Raw genomic sequence first — 19,684 nt, forward strand, 5'->3', positions numbered from 1 at the left:
TTGAGCTTTCTTGTTAAAATCAATGTGTCCTCATCTTAAAAGATAGACTGACAAGAAATGTCCTGAGTAACCCCCAGAGGAGCACTACAGTGATGTGTGGGAGGTGTCTGCTCCTGGCATTAGTCACCACTAGATGGCAGCACAAAGGGGATTCTTCAGGGGGATGTTTAAGTGTAGTTGCTCTCTAAACTGTCATTATCAAATTATCAATGGATCAAATGACAATGTCTAACATGAAAGGTCTTGCTCTGAGTGATAAACCCTCAGCTAACTATCGAGCATTTGGTCTCACTTTGTTCAAGAAGTCTTCAAACTCATTGTCTAGGTTTTGTGGGCTGCTACTTCAGTTTGGGTTTAGCCTCTGCTTTTTATCAAGCTGCTCTTGTCATTGAAAAGGGTTTGATAAACCCTCTATGACCTGCATCTAACATCCAACATCAAAATTGAAAAGTGGAGCATTTAGAAGATATTTTTTTTAAGAGCTGGTGGAGAAAAAAACAGAGCTAAAAACTCTGGTCACGTATTAAAATATACATTTAGCTATTGAGTAGGTGGGTGCTTTGAGTCCAACTGCTGCTTTCATATAAGTCGTTCTTTACTCTAACCCATTTTAGCCTAATTGAACCATCGGTCTTGATCGGTCTGGAGTCGCTCCGTTGGGGAGAAACTATGCTCGTACAGAAGCTGGTCGATCCAATCAAATCGTCAGGGCGGGCTTTATACGATGATTGACAGATGATCTACAGTGACGGAGTCAACCACGTCAGCAAAGAGCGCTGCCTGCCGCTGGAGAGCTGAGACATATTTAGACATATATAGTGTTTATATCTATGAGCTGAGATGTTGCCATCGAGTCTGTTTCAGAGACATCGACAGCGCATTCATTTAGAAAGAGGAACAGAGGAACGCGATCAAGGCATTTGTAGATCGAACAGATGTTTTTGCCGTCCTCCTACGGGATTCATAAAAAGTTTAATTTATCAGCTGGCCCCGATGCTGCAGCCACACAAGCAGTCATATAAATAAAAAGAGAGTGGGGGGGGGGGGCGCAACGCTCCTCAGCACATATGAGACAAAAAGACACATAGGTTGGGACGCTGTTAATGTTGGAGCAACAAGGAAGTGAATGCTTGAAAAAAACGATTAGCTGCCGTTTCTCCTCGCTGATCTCCTGCAGAGCCATGACAGCGGAGCTCTGCAGCGCAGCTGGCGGATCAGCAGCTCCGTGGATTTCTGGTAGCGACGGATCTCTCTCAGAGCCTCGGTCCCGGGTCCCGGTAGCGGTGAGGCTTCTTCAAGCCGGCGGCGGCCGGGGCTCTCACAAGAAGCCCTGGTCTCCAGCTGCTTCCTGGGGGCTTTGCCTCCGGTGGAGATACGAGCGGCATTTGCAGCATTTCCATTGATTTATTAATAGAGTGAACAAACTCGTGAAACAGACAACTGACAACAACTATGCGTCGCTTGACATACGTCACATACTACGTTGCTCTGATTGGTTGTAGGTCTATCCAATTGAGCGAAGAGGCATTTTGTTTCCTGGTTCCGTTGAAACACGCCCCATAATCACAGCCCAATGGAGCGGTCTCAGACTCATATTCTGACTAGAATAATGAGTATGACAACGTCAGGCTACCTCACCCTACCTTCCCCTTCCAAACATGAAGGAGAACTTGTGGTAGCTTTCAGTTGTCATAACAACTCAAAATATGTTTAGTTTGTCCAGTTTGGGCTTGAGTATTTAAATATAAAGGGCACATTCTAGGGTAAAGACAACAAATCGTACATTTAGATGATGTAATGGAAAATTTCCATCACAATGATTACACAATATATTCCATTTTTGCCATCAGATCACTTTCACCAAAATTGTACCCACTGGAACTTTAAATAAACTGCACATGATTAAAGACCCACATACAGAGTTGAAAAGTGGAAAGGTCTCTCTAACTTGATGTGCTGTGCTGCACAGTAACATGCAGTAAACGGTAGAAGGCAGCACACATGTTTAACCTAATCACTGCATCCGTCTTTGGAACGACCCTTATTGTATTTGTATTTTTGCTTTGTGTTTTTCAGAAAGGATTTACCAGACAGGACTTCACAGATGCCATCATCTAGATTGCCACATGTAACATGCTTCTTTCTGAGCTTTTGACCTCTGGATCACAGCTGCTGAGAGGAAAAGAAGAGAAACAGCTTGAATTAGCTGTTCATGGAACTGTGACTGACATACAGGATGAGAAAAAAGCCAATGGAAGGATGGACTTTAGGTGTGCCCTCATTTACGTGGTTCGCCCCCCCAAATATATGTGTGTGTGTGTGTGTGTGTTAGGGTTTGACTGGGTTTTGAGATTGGTGGTGCTGATTGCTGACATCAGTTTTAAAAACACATATAAAATAAAGCATATTTTCACTCAGAGGAAATGCCAGGTGCAAACAAACACCCCAAACCAGAAATTATATACATGGACATTTATTTTTGTATCATTAAGAGTAAATGTGTAAGATGTTTTGGATCAAACGTTCAAAAAGGTTTCTAAGATTTACAACAGAAAGTGTTTTTGACACTGTGTCAAAGAAATATTTTAAGTTAGCATGCTAACCAGATAGCCTTGGCTCGTCCTGTCACTGTCTCCCTAAAACCACTTCATACCTCTAGAGGTGACAGTGATTCAGTCTTCACTCAGTCCAACACGAGAAGATGAAAGGTAATAGCTGTGAGAAGGAGCCGTTTACTCTCAGCACCCATTCAATTACAAATCCATTCAAGTTCACTAACAAGTTAGCAAGTGCCCTATACTGAGGTCAGATTTCTTAATGCAGATATTAGATCTCATTGGCTTGTAAGCCAAAACAACAGCCCAGAAGGATTTGTCCCAATGTGTTTGATGGCCAGTCTGACCATCACAAAGAAGAACGCACCTAAGGGCTTTTTATTTTATTTTAACAGCATAATATACTGCCCCCTCCTTGTTTGGAGTATTCATTTCACTCAAGGACAAGACTGAGAGAATGGATTTTCTTTAAATATCAATTGATTTGAATGTGTATAATTAAGCACTGCATCACTAGCATTAACAGAAAACAGAAAATATATTTACAGAACAGTAAAAGTTTATGCAGTGTGTTGTCAACATATGGATGTTAGATTCTAATAATTATCCTGGTCCTGCCCTGGTCATCATTTTACTTTTTCAGGGCTAATGACCAAACATCTGCAGAACTAATACATTTTTATCAGACTAGAGCTATTTAGGATCAACTATATCAGTACATTTTCAAAGAGGGCTCACCATGTCACTGAGTGAATCAGTAGCTTTTTACAGTGGAGCTCTCCTCATTGGTGTCTAAGAACATTTATCAGCTGGGCTGTGATTTACAGTTACTTTCTTGTTAAAAATAGCTTTAGAGATTAACAGAAACAATAATAACCTGATGGAAACAGTCGGCTGCCGAGAAAGTGCCCTTATGTACAGTGATTGTACTGTATAGACTACTTTTATACTGACCTGAATATCAGAGTTTGGTTTAGCAGCAGACTGAACGCACTTCTGATTAGGGTTGCAAAGGGGTGGAAAGTTTCCGGTAAATTTCCGGAAACTTTCCGCGGGAATATTAAGCACGGGAATTTGGGGAATTTTGAAAAAAAAAAAAAACTATGCAAATTAAACGCTGAGCAATAAAAACATCATTCAAAACTCTATTTTAAAGATGTATGGAATGCAGCACAAGCTGCATGTTGAATTTCAACCCTCCACTGTGCATTCTTCCATCACATGCACAGATAATTCCCAGCATCCTTCACTCTACAGCAGGGCTACTGAGGCCTTCTGTAGTGTGCAGGACTAGTCAGGTAAGTTTGATATTACTGGGGAAAATATGTTAGCATGCTGATTGAGGATTGTTCATCTGTTCATCTAGCCTATTTCCATTATAATTTATCCTTCAATTGTAAAATATTTTTACAGACTATTCCAATTGTTTGGCTAACTATTTATATCTCTGGCATTGCATGAGTATTTTTTTACAAACTTTTTTCTCATCTTATTCTAAAGAACAATGCCACGTGCACTATCTCATGTGTGGAGACATTTCACCTCATCCAATGTAGAAGGAAAGGCTGTATACATTTGCAAATACTGTGCAAAGACCTATGTTAAGAATGACACAACGATGCAGAAGCATATAGTCAAGTGCCCAAAGTTTCCTTTAGGGCTCAAATCAGCCTATGACACAACAAAATGTTTATATTTATGTCTGTATATGACAAAGTAAATACAGTTAGTATAAATTACCCACAACATTTCCAGTTAATTCCCGTTAATTCCCGTATATTCCTGTATATTCCCGTTAATTCCCGTTAATTCCCATGGAAAGTTTCCAACTTTGAAAATTCCCGGAATTTTGCAACCCTACTTCTGATACAGTCGGAATTCACTGAATCTTTGTGGGATGGATTCTTTTGCTGTTGTACACACTGCAGGAGTCATTAGAGAAAACGTGAACTTCTTGTGACTGACATAATTTCCACCCCTACATCTCAGCTGTACTTTGCCTTAATGAGCTGATCTTACCTCGCCAACATGCTAAACTTAGATAATTGACAGAAACATTTGATAAATAGCAACTAAATGAACTCACCATTGGTGTGTTGTGCATTATACAGATAGGATGCTGCACTTTGTTAAGCCTTATGAGGTAAATTGTGATTTATGAAAATGGGCTATACAAGATTTGACTCATTGGTTGATTGATTGATTGAAACATCCCAGGATTATTCACAATGTGCAAATGTCCACAAAATGCAGCTTGACAAGCGTCAGCCTTCTGTCACGAGACACTTCCACGAAAATGAGGGTAGTATGTACAGAATGCTGCTCTGAGATGGAAGGCCTGCACTTCAGTGTCACTCTAATTGGTGTCTACTTTTAGCTTCAATGAATTAAGCACTTGCCTTACTAGTACCCATAGCACATCAGATATCATGGCTGTTGGTCGTTATTATTATAACTATCTATTCTAGCCAGTAGGACAGACAGTGATGGGTGAACAAAGTCACAGCAGGGAGGAGAGATGGGCTGGTGGAGAATTCAAAGAGCAAACAAGAGGATTTCTGTGGAAGGAGTGTGGGAGGGTGTGGACGATGCTGCAGACCTGAAGAAGCCTTACAACTAGCAAGGAGGAAGGACGGGCCCATACTGACTGAGGAAATGAAAAACCTGGATCTCCAGTGGGATAAAGGGAAGGAATGGACTTAAACACAAAGATCACCATACACGAGTGAATGTTAGAGCGTCATTAGACTGCTGATAGTTGTTCTCGTGAATTTCTTACATCCATTCTCTTCCCCTCAGACAAGCTGCACTGAGTAGATGTGGATAGTAAAGTAGAATAGAGAGAACAGGGTTGTTTGGTGTGAATACGCAACATGTTTCAATTTCCGCTACTGTCGCTTTTTAAATTGTATCTATTGTCTACATTATCTACATATGCCGCCTTGTTTACTGGTCATATGCTGTTATTAGTCTCTACGCTAATTTACCAGCTGTCTTATTGGAGAAAGTAACCTTTTAGAGTTTTGAATATTCACTTCAGTTTTTCAGAACAATACATTTTATGGAACTTTGCTCCAGTGTATTTGTAGATGCGAGGATCATCCCTTGACTGTTGAGAGCAGAGGCTTATCTCAACAAGCCTTTTGGGGATTTACGGCTGGCTTTATTGTCTGTAGCGTTTCCTTTTGGATCATCAAATTTGGGCTCAGAGTTGAAATATTTTTGTTGCTGCCAATTTGTCTGAAGGTAAAGCTGAATACCTAATAAATAAATGTTTGATTAGACAGTTTAACAACAGTGTTGAGACTCTGTGTTGAGACTTTGGAGTTTTTATATTCACAGATATTAGCGTTGACCAGAGCTGATGCTAAGGATAAACATCGGGGTCACTAAAATAACAGATCAAAATCCAATGCTTTCATTACAGGACACTGCTTTGAAGGAAAGTTACAACATGTGTATGCTTGGCGTTCAAGTGGTTAAGTCATGACAACACAACTTCTCCGCAACTGCAATATGCGAGCAAGCTAGCAGGGGGGTAACTCTTGCAGGACATACAAAAGCATGATGACAGGAAATGATGAGGCATTTGGGATTTCAACATTTTCCTCAGACATAAAATAACATTAATTAAAAGAGGCCTATCCACAACATAATGGAAAATAAACTTCTGTGGCTTCAGTAAGTACAGAAAACTTCTGCATTAACTACATTAACAGCAAAGCAAAAAAATACTCAATTCAAGAGGTAGTGATTCGAATCACACCATGAAGAGTTTACATGTTAACGTGCTCAGCTATTCCAGATTTAAATGTATGAGTTTTTCATTCCACACCAAATGGATGGAAGGGCTGCTCAGACTGATCTTTGCTGACCTCTTGTGGTAGTGCTTGACCAGGCAATGAAGTTCCACATGGCAAGTTATTTCTATGCCACTCACGGACAGTAACTGATCTGATTAAGTTCCATGTCTAGACTGGAGTGCACATGCAAAAAAACAAAGTAAAACATTTAGCCTTGCAAGAAAGGACTGGTTACATATGTTATGTAATTTACTCGTAGCAGAAGCATTTTTTTTTAGATAGAAATCCCAATTTTCCTGTCAGTTATCAGTATAATCCAGCTGGTTCCTTCCTTTGAACACTCATTCAGTGCTATTTCAGGGAAATTAGAGATACAATTGTTTAAACATGTCCTTCCTTCAACAGACCCTGGAGCAGCAGGGCTTTGCTAAACAAACAGGTCGAAAGTTAAAGGATTCAGTCCACCTCTGCCTGTATGCCTGATCCCCCTCATGGTTAGGTACAAACCCCTGCTTTGTAAAGCAGTCCAATGTGATGGAACTGCCAGATGCAGAGGAGTTGTGGGAAATAAGGGGGGGAGATTCTGTATATCATACCTCTGCACAGTTTGCACAGCACTTTTTTCATCGTTGAGTGTGTCTAGCGTCATGGTAAATGTAGACAAGGTCACTTTCTGAACATTGTCTAGTACATGGTGAAAAGGCTTTGTCCTCTGTCTTATCTGATTATATGATGTGGCACCCACTTTAATACAAACCCATTTTTATTGCGGACTGCCCACAGATTCTAACCTATTGCGTGTCTCTGCTGTGAAGTGCTTTGGCAGTCTGCTGTAGAAAAACAGGTCTGCATCGTCCTCATTGTGTGATGTGAAGTACAGGGAACAGAACAGCAGGAGGAAGAAACACTGAGAAGCTGAACAGACGGGCAGAGAGAGACTGGGAGCACAGAGACTGAACAGCTGGGATCACTGGATTCAGGTGAAACACACAGGGCCAACCATTCTCAAAGCAGAAGGTAACACAAGGTAAGTGATATCAAAATAAAACCAATTAATCACATCAGAGAAACAGAAATTAACAGTTAACAATGGACCTGACAGACAGAACACCTCTGTGAGGAAAGGAAGTATGAGAATTTTTTTTACATATTTTATTGAGAATTAATTTCTAGTTAAGCTATTTAATTTTACAGAGGACTAACATGGCAATTGTATTAAAAATATACCTTACATCCATAGCACAAGAAAATGTTTAGCTTCTTATTGGAGAAATTTTATCTGAGAACCAGAATTGTTGTTTTGCAGATTCTGTGTTATGTGTTTGTTTGATCAACGTCCATCAGTGGACGAGGCTTTCATTTAGCCTGCATTTTATTAACATTACACTGTTTCCAAAGATTTCCACTATGTAGTTGTAATATATTTAACTATAATAACTATAACGCCTGAGACTGGTCCCATCTATTTAATGTTTATTAGTTTGAATGAGTGTATAATTTACTTATTTTTCTAAAGGTTTTTTTTCATTTTGCGATCAAAACAATTTTTCTCATTCAATGGTTTATCATGAAACATCTTACATAGTAAAATGTATCTATACATTGAGTGTTTCATCCTCCTTCCCACTTCATCATATATACTTGTTGATGTCTTGTTATGATCTGAAATATATCAAATAAAACATTTTTTGTAGACTGCATGTTAGGCCTGACAGGACAAGAATATTGATGGCTTTGTGTTATGACAGGTGCTAAATACATCAAATTATTATTATAATGATGAATATGTATCCTGTAGGGAAGGGAAATAACAACAATGTTTAAATCCCTGGCCGACCAGTGTAGCTTCATCTCGAATTCAAACCTGACAGATGGATCAACCACTCACTCACTGATTTTGGGGATGTGGCACAACGTTGAGTTAGCAGAAGTAGCTATAGTCACTACAGTAACCTGCTTCCTGTCTTAGTGCCCAGCCTATAAGAAGGGGCTGTACCACACCTATATTAGTTAGTCAACATTCACACCAAACAACTTCCATTTTCTTTAAAGTAAACTTTATTGACCACAGTACCTCCAAGTGAGAGTATATTCACCATATTACTGAAGTGTTCAACAAAAGAAAGTTACAGTTGTGGTTTACATGTTACCTCTATAACAAAAACCATGACAAAAATATTTAATATGACCTGATACATTAAGGGATTAAATGTGAAAATACTTTCTGCTGTAGAGGCTTAATACTATTGAAAAGAATTTAGGTTTTAACATTTTTGAGATGATGAAATTGTGGGACATGCAGTTTTTGTCTTTAATTGTTCCCTGAATTGCTTAAGTGGTGTATTATATTTGGTCTAAATGGATAATCTCATTATAATGGATAATCTCATTATTTTAAAATTCTCCAAACTATTAGTTGAGTTATTCTCACAGCCCTGTGTAGTTGACTAGACTGCTTATAAAGTGGTGGGCAGCCTAGGTAACATTGTGTCATTCCCAAAAACAAAATCATTATTTTCTGAGTCATATCAGGCTCCTTCTTTAAGATATTTCAGATTCCAATTTACATCCAGAGGTCAGCTTTATTGTAGACAGAGTTGTTGGATCACTTTTTCTTTTATTCACAGTTCTCCATGTCCGCAGCTGGATTTGACCCACAGAGTGTGTTCTGTTTATTTCACCTTACCTTTCCCTGAGATGAAACTAAACCTGAAAGCAAGCCATACTAAAAAGTAGATTTAAAACTGCTGTCGGTAAAAAAAAATATTTTCTAAAACTAAGCTAAAAAGCCAGAACTGGGTGGTTATGTCTCTTGCGAAATACAAAGCATCTCTTGACCACTGAACTATTTTTAAGCTACAAACCTGTCAAATCCCTTTCAATAAACTTTATCAATAGGTTTGAGATGAGCCACACTTGTAGAGAATTAAACAGATCAGCAGTTATAACCAAACAAAACATTGCAGATGGAATTCTTGCTGTTTCGCTTAATGTATATATATATAATATCCAACTCTTGGTCTCTGGTCAACTGTTCATTGTGTTAACAAATAAAGGTTTGATTTTTCAGGATGAGTTCATATAATAATTAAATAATAATGAATTAATTAATTAATAAAAAACACTAAGATGAGACGATTTAAAAACTATTTGTAAGGAATGATGTTTGAGCCCAGACAGCCTGCCCTATTCAGGTTGCATGTTGTGTTTATGGTACATACAGTATATTGTGATAGCATCACATTATACAGTTATATATGGCATTCTGCTGTGGTCATCAACTCATTCACTACATAGGCAGAACCTCACAGTCTCAGAAATACTTGTGTGAATTTCTGTATCACTGAAGGAAATATGGACACTGCCATGAGTAGACTGCAGCTTTCTCTGACTTTAAACATCAGCACTCACAATGAAGAAAAATGTATCTTAAATAAAGTGACCTGACAGAGTCTATACGTATTTGTATTAAACACATGCTGTGTACTGCACATAGCAGGAATCGTTGACAGTATGTTTAGAATCCTGTTAAAAAAAATCCATCATCTTCATCATTATCCAAGTGAAGCAAGTCCAGGTCAAAGTTTAGCTCCATCCAGTTCTGTCCTCTTTGGTCGTCCTCATTAAAATATTTCCTACAGTAGGTCCTGTGTGCTGGGTTTCTCAAGTTTTTCATAGTTTTTTCTATAAGATGAGTTTCTGACCCAGGATCTTCCGGTTGATCTCAGCCAAGGCCACAGAAAACACAAAGGCCTTCTCATCAGAGAGACCAGCGTAAATATCCACCTCCTTCTCTTGTTTCTCTGTGGACGAAACAAATCACAATCAGCACAGATAAAGGTTTTTTATATAAAATAATTTTTAACCATGATCACACGGATAAAAAATCTATTTGAGTTTGACAAAATCGACCTACTTCTGCAAATTTGAAACAGAACTGCACCGTAAAAAAAGTCTACATTACAGGGGGAATGAAGGACATGGAGTCAAAGACACAATGAGAAGGGAAAGGGACAGGGGGAGGCCTGTGTTGTAGCCTTGTTACCAACATGACCAGCAGTTGTGGCAGCAGCAGCTGTTTCTGAAGAAGCAAAATAAACTGACGTTTGATACCACGAGCATCACAAGCTTAAACTGCAGGAACTAGACCAGAATGAAAAAAATACTAGCAGCTGGGTTGTACTTGTTCTGGCTCAGAAGAGCCACAGTGGGTGATCTGTAAAGAAATACTAACTACAATCATTTCTGACATTTGGATGGCACTTATTGCTCTGCCCCACAGCACTGAAGCATGAAGGGAATTTACTTGAAGGCAACATTGAAGAAAACACACATGGAGGAGAGTGAATGTGACACAGAATGTGGTCAGGAAGGGCATTGACGAGTCACAACAAAACCAGAAGTTTGTTACAAAAAGAGGAGCGACTTCTGTCACATGGATGTGGTTTGGCTATAAAAAGTCTGACACAAAAAAGAAAACTAAGTAACGCATCACGCTAGTTCCAAAACAGAATGAAAACACAAAACCTCTTTTACCACCCACACAAGAATCCTGTCAAACACTAATGAAAGATTCTCTGGACGAGAGACACTAAACAAACCCTTGACTCTGCAAGAGGCTTTTGCCAATGAATTAATATGTGACAACAAATTGAAGGACCCAATTTTACACGCTGGACTACATGTTGGTTATCTGAGCTGCATCTACTTGAACTGCATTTACAGAACACAGAGGCTACTTAGTAGTTTAATAATGAAGATACAGAAGAACTGTTTCCATCCAAAAACAAAATCTCCAGCTTATTATTTCAGTAAATTTCTGCAACAGCTTGTGAAATATGTTTCAAAAAAGTCCACCATATCAGGTGTTTTAAATACACTTTATTTCTCATGATCGTCTCTTTACCAGCATTAACTCAATTATCTCATTTTCAAAGAGCTCCAGAATGCCCAACAGATCTCCTCCATGTTGTTCCCACGTCAGCAGGTGAATTTGTCTGATATCTAACATTGTAGATCTGCATGAACTTGAACTGGGTGTGTGGCGTCTTTGCTGACTATTGCACAAAGTTTAGTACAGGGAGCAGTTGGACCACAAAGAAATATTGTGATATAATGAAACACTTCTTATCCGTGCACACGGTCCAGCTCAGAAATGATGGATTCATCTTTAAACAACGTTGTAGTGAGAGCGAGTCAGTCTCAAGCGTTAATTACAGAGTAAGTTATTTAAAGTGGAGGCAAAGAGGAACATGTAAAATGTCCATGACTGCAGGGGCTGGGACACAATCCCAGCTTGTCCTCTGCACTCACTCCCAGCACAACCTCAATGTAAAAAACGTATTTCTGTTTTGGACTATCAGGACTGAAGAGGACCAGGGGTCAGATGTGTGAACAATGCATACACACAAAAACCAGACTTATGCTTAACCTGTTTTAATAAAGGAAGAATGTGCAAACTTCGTGCATCCTTGAGACCAGGTGTACACATGGTCTATAAGAGCAAGGGGATATTAGAAGGTTGACAGTAAGAGAACTAAATGTATAGTAAGACTTTGTTCATGTCTTTTGGCCAATTTCATTGCTTATGTTTGAGCTCTAGCAATCTGTTAGTGATGTACTGTATGTTTTTCTCACATATTATTTGCATTTCAGCCACAATTTCCCATCAAATATTATCCTCAACTGCTTATTAATACTTTTATGATCTTGTATATCTCTGACATTCAGTAATGATGACTGAGGTACTACTGTGATGGTATGGGAGATATAAAAATGCAGTCAGACCACTCCTGGTTCCTGACTACTACTTATCTTACCAGCCTGTTCTAAACAGTAACTTTTATATTTTCACTTCACAGCTAAGCAGAGGGTGTTAAAGCTTAACATGGTCAGTAGCATGACGTGATCAATATAATAAGTTTCAGATATAGTTTCAGAAACATTGCTTTGCCAGACAGAAAATCAAACTTTGAAGCAGTTGCTTCTCGAACATTTTTGCAGAATAACCAAATTATTTGCATGGTGCACATTTTCAGACAGTGTCTACTTGAAGGCTGTAATATCAAACTGTATATAAATGATCAGTAATTTCACCTTTCTCCTCTTCCTGTTTCTTCAGCCCCACAGTTTTTGGTCTGCCCCGGCCCCTGCGGATTGGATCTGACTGGCTGTTGGCTCGGGACCTTCTCCTGTTCTCCATGTCACTGGTTAGAGGAGAGTCGATCCGCTCTCGGCGAATGCGCTCTGTCCTCCTACGTTTTAAGTCCAGCTTCTCTAAATAGGAAAATATGGATAATGAAAAACTGACAGTGTGGTCCGACCACCCTGAAATACATGTTAATATATATGAAATATATTAGCACAATTGACAGCAGTGAAAAAAGTAATATACTTCTTTATTCGACTAATGTTTCTTACAGCCAAACACACTTAGAATGATAAGCAAGTGTTTTTCACACCAGGTCAAACTAAATTTGCCGACATAATAAATAGCTTTGTTCCAGCTGAGTCTTACCTGCTATGGCTGGGGAGCGCTCTGTTAACTTGGCATTTAGCAGTTTTCTGCTAATAAACACAAACCCACACGGGCAGGATTTGCACGCAACTGGAATCTAGAGAGAAACAAACAGGAAACGCTAAGATTTAATCTCTGTGACATTTTTCCTTTGACCCATGAACGCCACAGCAGAGCAACTCATAGAATCAGCACATACAGACGACAGGGATTTTCAACCAGTTCAATTATACATGCAGAAACATGCGGAGCGGTATCACCCAGGGGATTTTCACATCATGTTCCATGGGCAGGATTTTACTTGCATACTGTAGCAGAGCTGAAAGGCTCAACATAGTAATTTATTTGCACTTCAATCAAATCAATAAGCTTTCGAAAAAAAATCTAAAAATGTGTTGGCTATCAGAGAGAGAAAGTACACAAATTTGTCAAGTGTTTAATTCTGATCTTAGTGATTGTCAATTTACACATTGGATTTCTTTCCAGACCCTGTGCTGCTACATGTATGCGATGTACATTTAAACATCTTATCCACATGAATACTTTACACTTAAGAAAACAACTATAATACTAGAAAATGTTGAAAAACACCCTGTTTTGCATGGAACTGAAGGGGAAAATAGAAATCCTGGATCCACAGTAATGGAATTTTCCCTGACCCCACTACATCCTTCCACCAAGCTAATCCTTTCAGTTGTTCATTTTGTATGACATAGATACGTCCTGTCGTCATCACCTATGTGGGCTATGCCTATCTATTTGAATGGAGAATATATTTCCCTAATTTCCTTGCCACTGTAATATCATTATGGTTTTAGTACCAGTATCGCCAACTTCAAACGCAGTACACAACATTAGTTTGAATATGAACTTTCTCGTTGCTCAAACACTATATCGTGGGAAGATCCAGACCAAACTAAATAGATGCAAAAGCATCCGTGTCTGATTAACCTCAAACAGACCAAGTATGACATACACATCAATAACCCACATGTGTTTACACCTGTTCTGAAGAGCCACAGTGGAAGGCAAAATGATGGGAACACCACATAATGTAAAGTCTGTGCATATTCTCAGAACGTCTCCTCCGAGAGGCCTTCATACTGCTGCACTCGGCTGGTTCATGACTGTTGCCAGAAATAGTTGTGTCAAGAATGAAAGCGAGGGGAGGGTTCAAAGCTGGATTCCCTTTCACCTTTGCACAACTAAGAAAACATGAAGTGGGTGTGAAAGTCCCATTGCTGGTTTCAGTGTTGGGACAGGTGATGAAAAACAGGTGATGCAACACAGAGAGTTTGCTTCCTCAGAACTCTGCCAGACCCAACCTTTGCAGCCAGGGTGTAGTCGTATACCGCCATGTGAGTCGGAGATCTGTCAGTAGAGGAGCAGCTTTCTGACCTTGCACAAATGCTTTTTTAGTGATAATAATTTCTAATAAACTTCTTTGAGGAAAACTGAGCTGTGAAAGTAGTTTGCTGCCAGCAGTCCATATGTCCACAGAGCACCAGGAGAAGGAGCCGTTCTATTTTCTCCTGATTGTGGTTAAGTTCAGGCTAAACGCAGGTTGTATTACCTCTGCCAGGGAGGGTGTGTTTTCACCCCTGTCTGTTTGTTGATTTGTAAGCAAGATTACTCCAAAACCACAGGAAGGATTACTACACAACTTGGTGGAAGAATACTGTGATGATTGAGGAATTGTTTTTATCACTTTCTGTCTGTCACAACAACCTCTGATTGTGTTATTATCAGGCCAGACAGGCTATGACTCAAGAGATTCAAATGTCAGATTCAGACACTCAACATTTACTCACATATACATGCTTGGATGTTTAAATTGCAGTTTAAAGTGTTGTAATTCCCCTTTAAAAAACTACAATAACAACAATGCTAATAATAATCATCCTCATCACAACTATTTTCCCCTGAAACATTTACTAGTCACAGAAATAAAATATTCAGTATTTCAGTTCTTTTTCCAAATGTTCCTTCTCCCAGAAGGACATTATGTATCGACTTGTCATGGACAATGGCACATATGACTTCCTGGTTACTAAATAGGAAGTATCTGAAAAGCTAATGTAGTGTAATACACCTTAGGTAACTACTTTAAGCTATTGATAGTAGATTAAACCCAGATCTTTTTTGATCTAGTGATTAATTCACAGGAACACAATATGAAATATAAAGAACACAAGTATGCCACGTGCTGGACAGCAGACTGTAACAACAGGACATCTGAGTGTGTGTTCCAGGAGAGAGAGAGGCAGAACAGAGCAGCAGTAAGTTGCTGAGCCTCAGGTCTCTGCTGTGTTTGTGTGCTTTGGACGATTCACTGACACTGAACCCTCCATTTCCGTCTGTGCAGCCATGACCACCTTCAATAATAAACTCCACATCACTCACAGTCACAGGGACGAGGCGTCCGCTCGGTCTCTCACCTGTTGGTCGCACTCAGGACAAGATTTAGTAGCCATTTTGACTTTCTTTGTTTTATTAGCCGACATAGTCCGTTTCCTGCAGCGCCGCGCCGACTATGCTACACGAGCTGGAAGTTGTGTCTGCGGCTCATGGGCGGTGCTGCCCGGCTCGTCCCCACGTACACGGCCCGACAGGCGGACACACAGCGAGGCGACGCGTACTGGCGGCTAACCTGTAAATAAGCTCATATCTAAGCTACACTACACTATTATATTTACTCAGGCTGCGAGCATGCGCACTCCCTCCTCCAGAGCAGCGTTCACGTTCCCCGCGGAAAAAAAATCACTGCAGAGTTTTTGCACTCCGGTTGAGTCCTCGTGTACAATCACAAGAGAAAGACACACAACTCGTGTGAATCATAATAATATGGGATTATATTAATCATGTCCAAACTGTTCAGCGCTGACACGTGACTACAGCGGGGTTTGAGACGATAGGTTGTTCTACGTCCAGACCTGTATCCACACCCAGCCATATTTAAAGGAATAAATATCGTATTATCACAATAAATATACAACAATTTAACACATTTCTGCTCATAGGTCTAGAGGTGTATATTTCCCACTCTAATACGCCATATCCGCGTTGTTCTGTAGAGCTAAATCTTTTGGTTTTAGGTTTGTTCGTTCTGTTTAAATCTGATTACTGTACTCACCTTTTGGAAATATGTAAGCGGCACACTTTGAACTGGTCTGATGTGTCTCTGGAGCCTTGCTGTTCATATTCATCTTACACATTCTATTTTGGTTACGACTGCCCAGGAAACAATTATCGATTCGCCGATGTTCGTGAACGCACCCTATGCTAATTCAGTAAGGACTTCCTAATGTTGCTGCAGTTTCTTTAAAGGTCTTAACACTGAAGTAAGCTTTAGGGAACCATAGGGGAATGTTAGGGAACCTGTTTGCTGGGTTCCCCATACCGTGCCCATATTTTTTTAATTATTAGGGGCCGAGCACCAACGGTGAGAGGCCCTATTGAAATTGTAAGGATTACAGTTTTTCTCGATTGTTTAAGCACGATTTTCAAAACAGGGCCCGGTGTTTCAAAACACTAAACACAATTGGCACAACCACACACCCAATCAGCAGAACACCTCAGATCCTTTGCAAAATGAAACACTCTTGTAAAAACTATACACTCATTTATCAAAACCATATTTTGTTACCATATGAAACACACATGCTTCATATGACTTAATTCTGTTTGAGCCAGTTACACACTGCTGTTGCTAACCTAAAACACTTTTAGCAATTCCAGTTCTCAGTGATTAGTGTCATGTAAGTGAAGTACACAGAGAAAGTGCAAATAGACAATAGCCTTCTCCTCCTCCGTGGATTCCCCCTTTCACCCTCACTCTTCTTCTTTTTTGAGCACGAGCTCCATTTTGGTTGAAGTCAGGTGAACTCAGCTGCTGCTTTTGTATAGTGCTTACAGTTTTTTTCGATTGCTTAAACACTAAAATCAAAAGTATTACACAATTTTCAAAACCTTACACTCAAGGAGCATAACATGAGCCCAGATCTGCACCACTATAAGCACAATGTCAACTTCACACTTTTTGCAAAACAATACACACAGTGATTTGCAAAACACTAAACACACTTGTATACATTAGACACAGAAGTATATGAAGATGTCACTTCCTTGCAATTCCTAAGCACTGACTGTCAAATGACCACCCCATGAGCCAATTGGTTAAACACAGCCATCTGGTGTGCAAACACATGATTGCTTAATTGTAGACACACCAACATTGGTTTAAGCACTATACAAAAGCAGCAGCTGAGTTCACCTGACTTCAACCAAAATGGAGCTCATGCTCGAAAAAGAAGAGAGTGAGGGTGAGAGGGGGAATCCACGGAGGAGGAGAAGGCTGCAGCATTAGTATGTGGAGGTATGTATTGTTCTCTTTAGCACTGTGATGTTGCATACTGCACACGTAACCTTTATAATGTAAATGTACTGTATACCAGACCTATGCTGAACTACACAATCTTGTCTTTCACTGTATTTCAGAGAGTTTTACAGATGGATGCTGAGGAAATCCCGCATGAATTCATATATATAGATGAGGCAGGGTTCAACCTGACAAAAGCAAGAAGGAGATGCAGAAATATCATTGGCCACGCCCACAGGGCTATAATCAGTGTCCCAGGGCAGCGGGGGGTAACGTCACCCTTTGCGCTGCAATTACACAGAATGGGGTCCTCCTCCGTCACGCCAGTAGGGGCCCTTACAACACATCTCACATTCTCACATTTTTGGACCGATTGCACAACATCGTCACAGCAGTAAACCACATGCTCCAGATGCAATACACTGTCATCTGGGACAATGTGTCATTCCACCGCTTTGCTCTGGTCCAGAACTGGTTTCAACACCATCCACAGTTCACTGTACTATACCTTCCACCACACTCTCCGTTTCTAAACCCAATCAAAGAGTTTTTCTCTGCATGGCGGTGGAGGGTTTACGATCTCCGGCCCCAGGCTCAGGTAGTCCTCATTGAAACCTGTACTGGATACAGAATTTCCTGCTTGTCTGATATTTGCTGAGCTTACAGTGTTATGCACACTACTGTAGTAGCATGAAAACTGGGATGTGTTTTGTTGTGATTGTCCATGTTGACGGATTTGGGTATATGGAGAGAAATAAATTCTATTTTCATGAGTCTTATGAATTTATTGTCTATTTGCACTTTCTCTGTGTACTTCACTTACAGGACTCTAATCATTGAGAACTGGAATTGCTAAAAGTGTTTTAGGTTAGCAACAGCAGTGTGTAACTGGCTCAAACATAATTAAGTCAAATGAAGCATGTGTGTTTCATATGGTAACAAAATATGGCTTTGATAAATTAGTGTATAGTTTTTACAAGAGTGTTTTTGCAAGGATCTGAGGTGTTCTGCTGATTGGGTGTGTGGTTGTGCCAATTGTGTTTAGTGTTTTGAAACACCGGGCCCTGTTTTGAAAATCGTGCTTAAGCAATCGAGAAAAACTGTAAACCAGATTGGTGTGTCTACAATTAAGCAGTCATGTGTTTGCACACCCGATGGCTGTGTTTAACCAATTGGCTCATGGAGTGGTCATTTGACAGTCAGTGCTTAGGAATTGCAAGGAAGTGACATCTTCCTATACTTCTGTGTCTAATGTATACAAGTGTGTTTAGTGTTTTGCAAATCACTGTGTGTATTGTTTTACAAAAAGTGTGAAGCTGACATTGTGCTTATAGTGGTGCAGATCTGGGCTCATGTTATGCTCCTTGAGTGTAAGGTTTTGAAAATTGTGTAATACTTTTGATTTTAGTGTTTAAGCAATCGAAAAAAACTGTATTCTGAGCATGGTGAATGGGCTTTTTGAGGGCTTCAATGTGCTAAAAAATCTTTTAAAGTTTGCAGTAAATTAGACAGTGGTGATAATTTACGTATTCTGGAGTTTTCGGAAATGGCCGTGGCAAAATGGCTCAACAGTGCTACCTGGAACGCAGCCCCTAGGTCTCCACATAACCGATCTTCACCAACATCGGAACAAAGCTGTATCATGATCATTCATACAAAAAAGCTATGAAAAACGCACATGGCGTCAAAGTTTGATGAAACGCCATCAAAACACAAGCTTCTGTATCTCAGACATATTTGGTCCGATCGAGTCCAAACTAGACTCATAAGACAAGAGCCGCGACCTGATCACATCGACACAGAAATCATGACTGAAAATCACAGTGCCTCCTGGTGGCAACAGGAAATGTCTTGTTTTTGGAACGTCTTACACTTGGAAGTATTCCTCCTCATCCACTTTGAGCAACCATGTCAAACTGTGTCAAATGGGTCTCAAGACATTGATAATGTAGGCATAAGATTACTGTGACTTTTCATCAAGTGCATTAGCCTTTTAATTTGGCATCAAAGCCATTTTGGCCATTTTCTACAATTTTACTCTGATGAACTTGTCGTAGAGCTTTCATCAGATCAACTTCTGGGAATGTCACCTAAACAAGATGGAGATATAAACCGCCTGAGTATATTTGATTTCATCATATGGTGTGACCGTGGCCTGGCGTCAAAGTTTGATTACACACCATCAAAACACGAGCTTATGTATCTCAGACATACTTGGTCCAATCAAGTCCAAACTAGAAATGTAATCTGCAGGTGGGAGGAGCTGGGGATTGTACCAACAACCTCCTGGACAACTCAGTCCACTTCCACAGTAAAGTATCCACGAAGTTTCCAAAATATTAAGCCCTGAGAAATTATCCTTTCAGTTTGATTTAACTGTCACTTCCTCAAAGGAAGCAACAACAAAAGGGACATTGTGCTTTTACTCTGA

General features: G+C 39.9%; 2 protein-coding genes across 2 annotated transcripts in view; one reads left to right on the plus strand and one right to left on the minus strand.

The window, feature by feature from the left end:
* The window catches only part of LOC132998992 (plakophilin-3-like), a 34,267-nt gene extending 28,417 nt beyond the window's left edge, over positions 1-5,850 (plus strand). Inside the window, exon 13 of the mRNA XM_061068761.1 lies at positions 2,077-5,850. Coding sequence (XP_060924744.1) covers positions 2,077-2,118 — 42 coding nt within the window. The 3' untranslated portion in view covers positions 2,119-5,850. The remainder of the gene's footprint in view (positions 1-2,076) is intronic.
* A 3,070-nt stretch (positions 5,851-8,920) lies between these two features.
* c3h16orf87 (chromosome 3 C16orf87 homolog) lies at positions 8,921-15,553 on the minus strand. The gene is made up of 4 exons (XM_061068106.1): positions 15,314-15,553; positions 12,876-12,972; positions 12,455-12,634; positions 8,921-10,161 (listed from the first exon to the last, which is right to left on the minus strand). The coding sequence occupies exons 1-4, from the start codon at positions 15,377-15,379 to the stop codon at positions 10,043-10,045; spliced, it is 462 nt and encodes a 153-aa protein (XP_060924089.1). The 5' UTR covers positions 15,380-15,553; the 3' UTR covers positions 8,921-10,042.
* Positions 15,554-19,684: the final 4,131 nt, after the last annotated feature.

The sequence above is a fragment of the Limanda limanda genome, chromosome 3 (genome assembly GCF_963576545.1).
Source record: "Limanda limanda chromosome 3, fLimLim1.1, whole genome shotgun sequence".
In the NCBI taxonomy this organism is placed as follows: Eukaryota; Metazoa; Chordata; class Actinopteri; order Pleuronectiformes; family Pleuronectidae; genus Limanda; species Limanda limanda.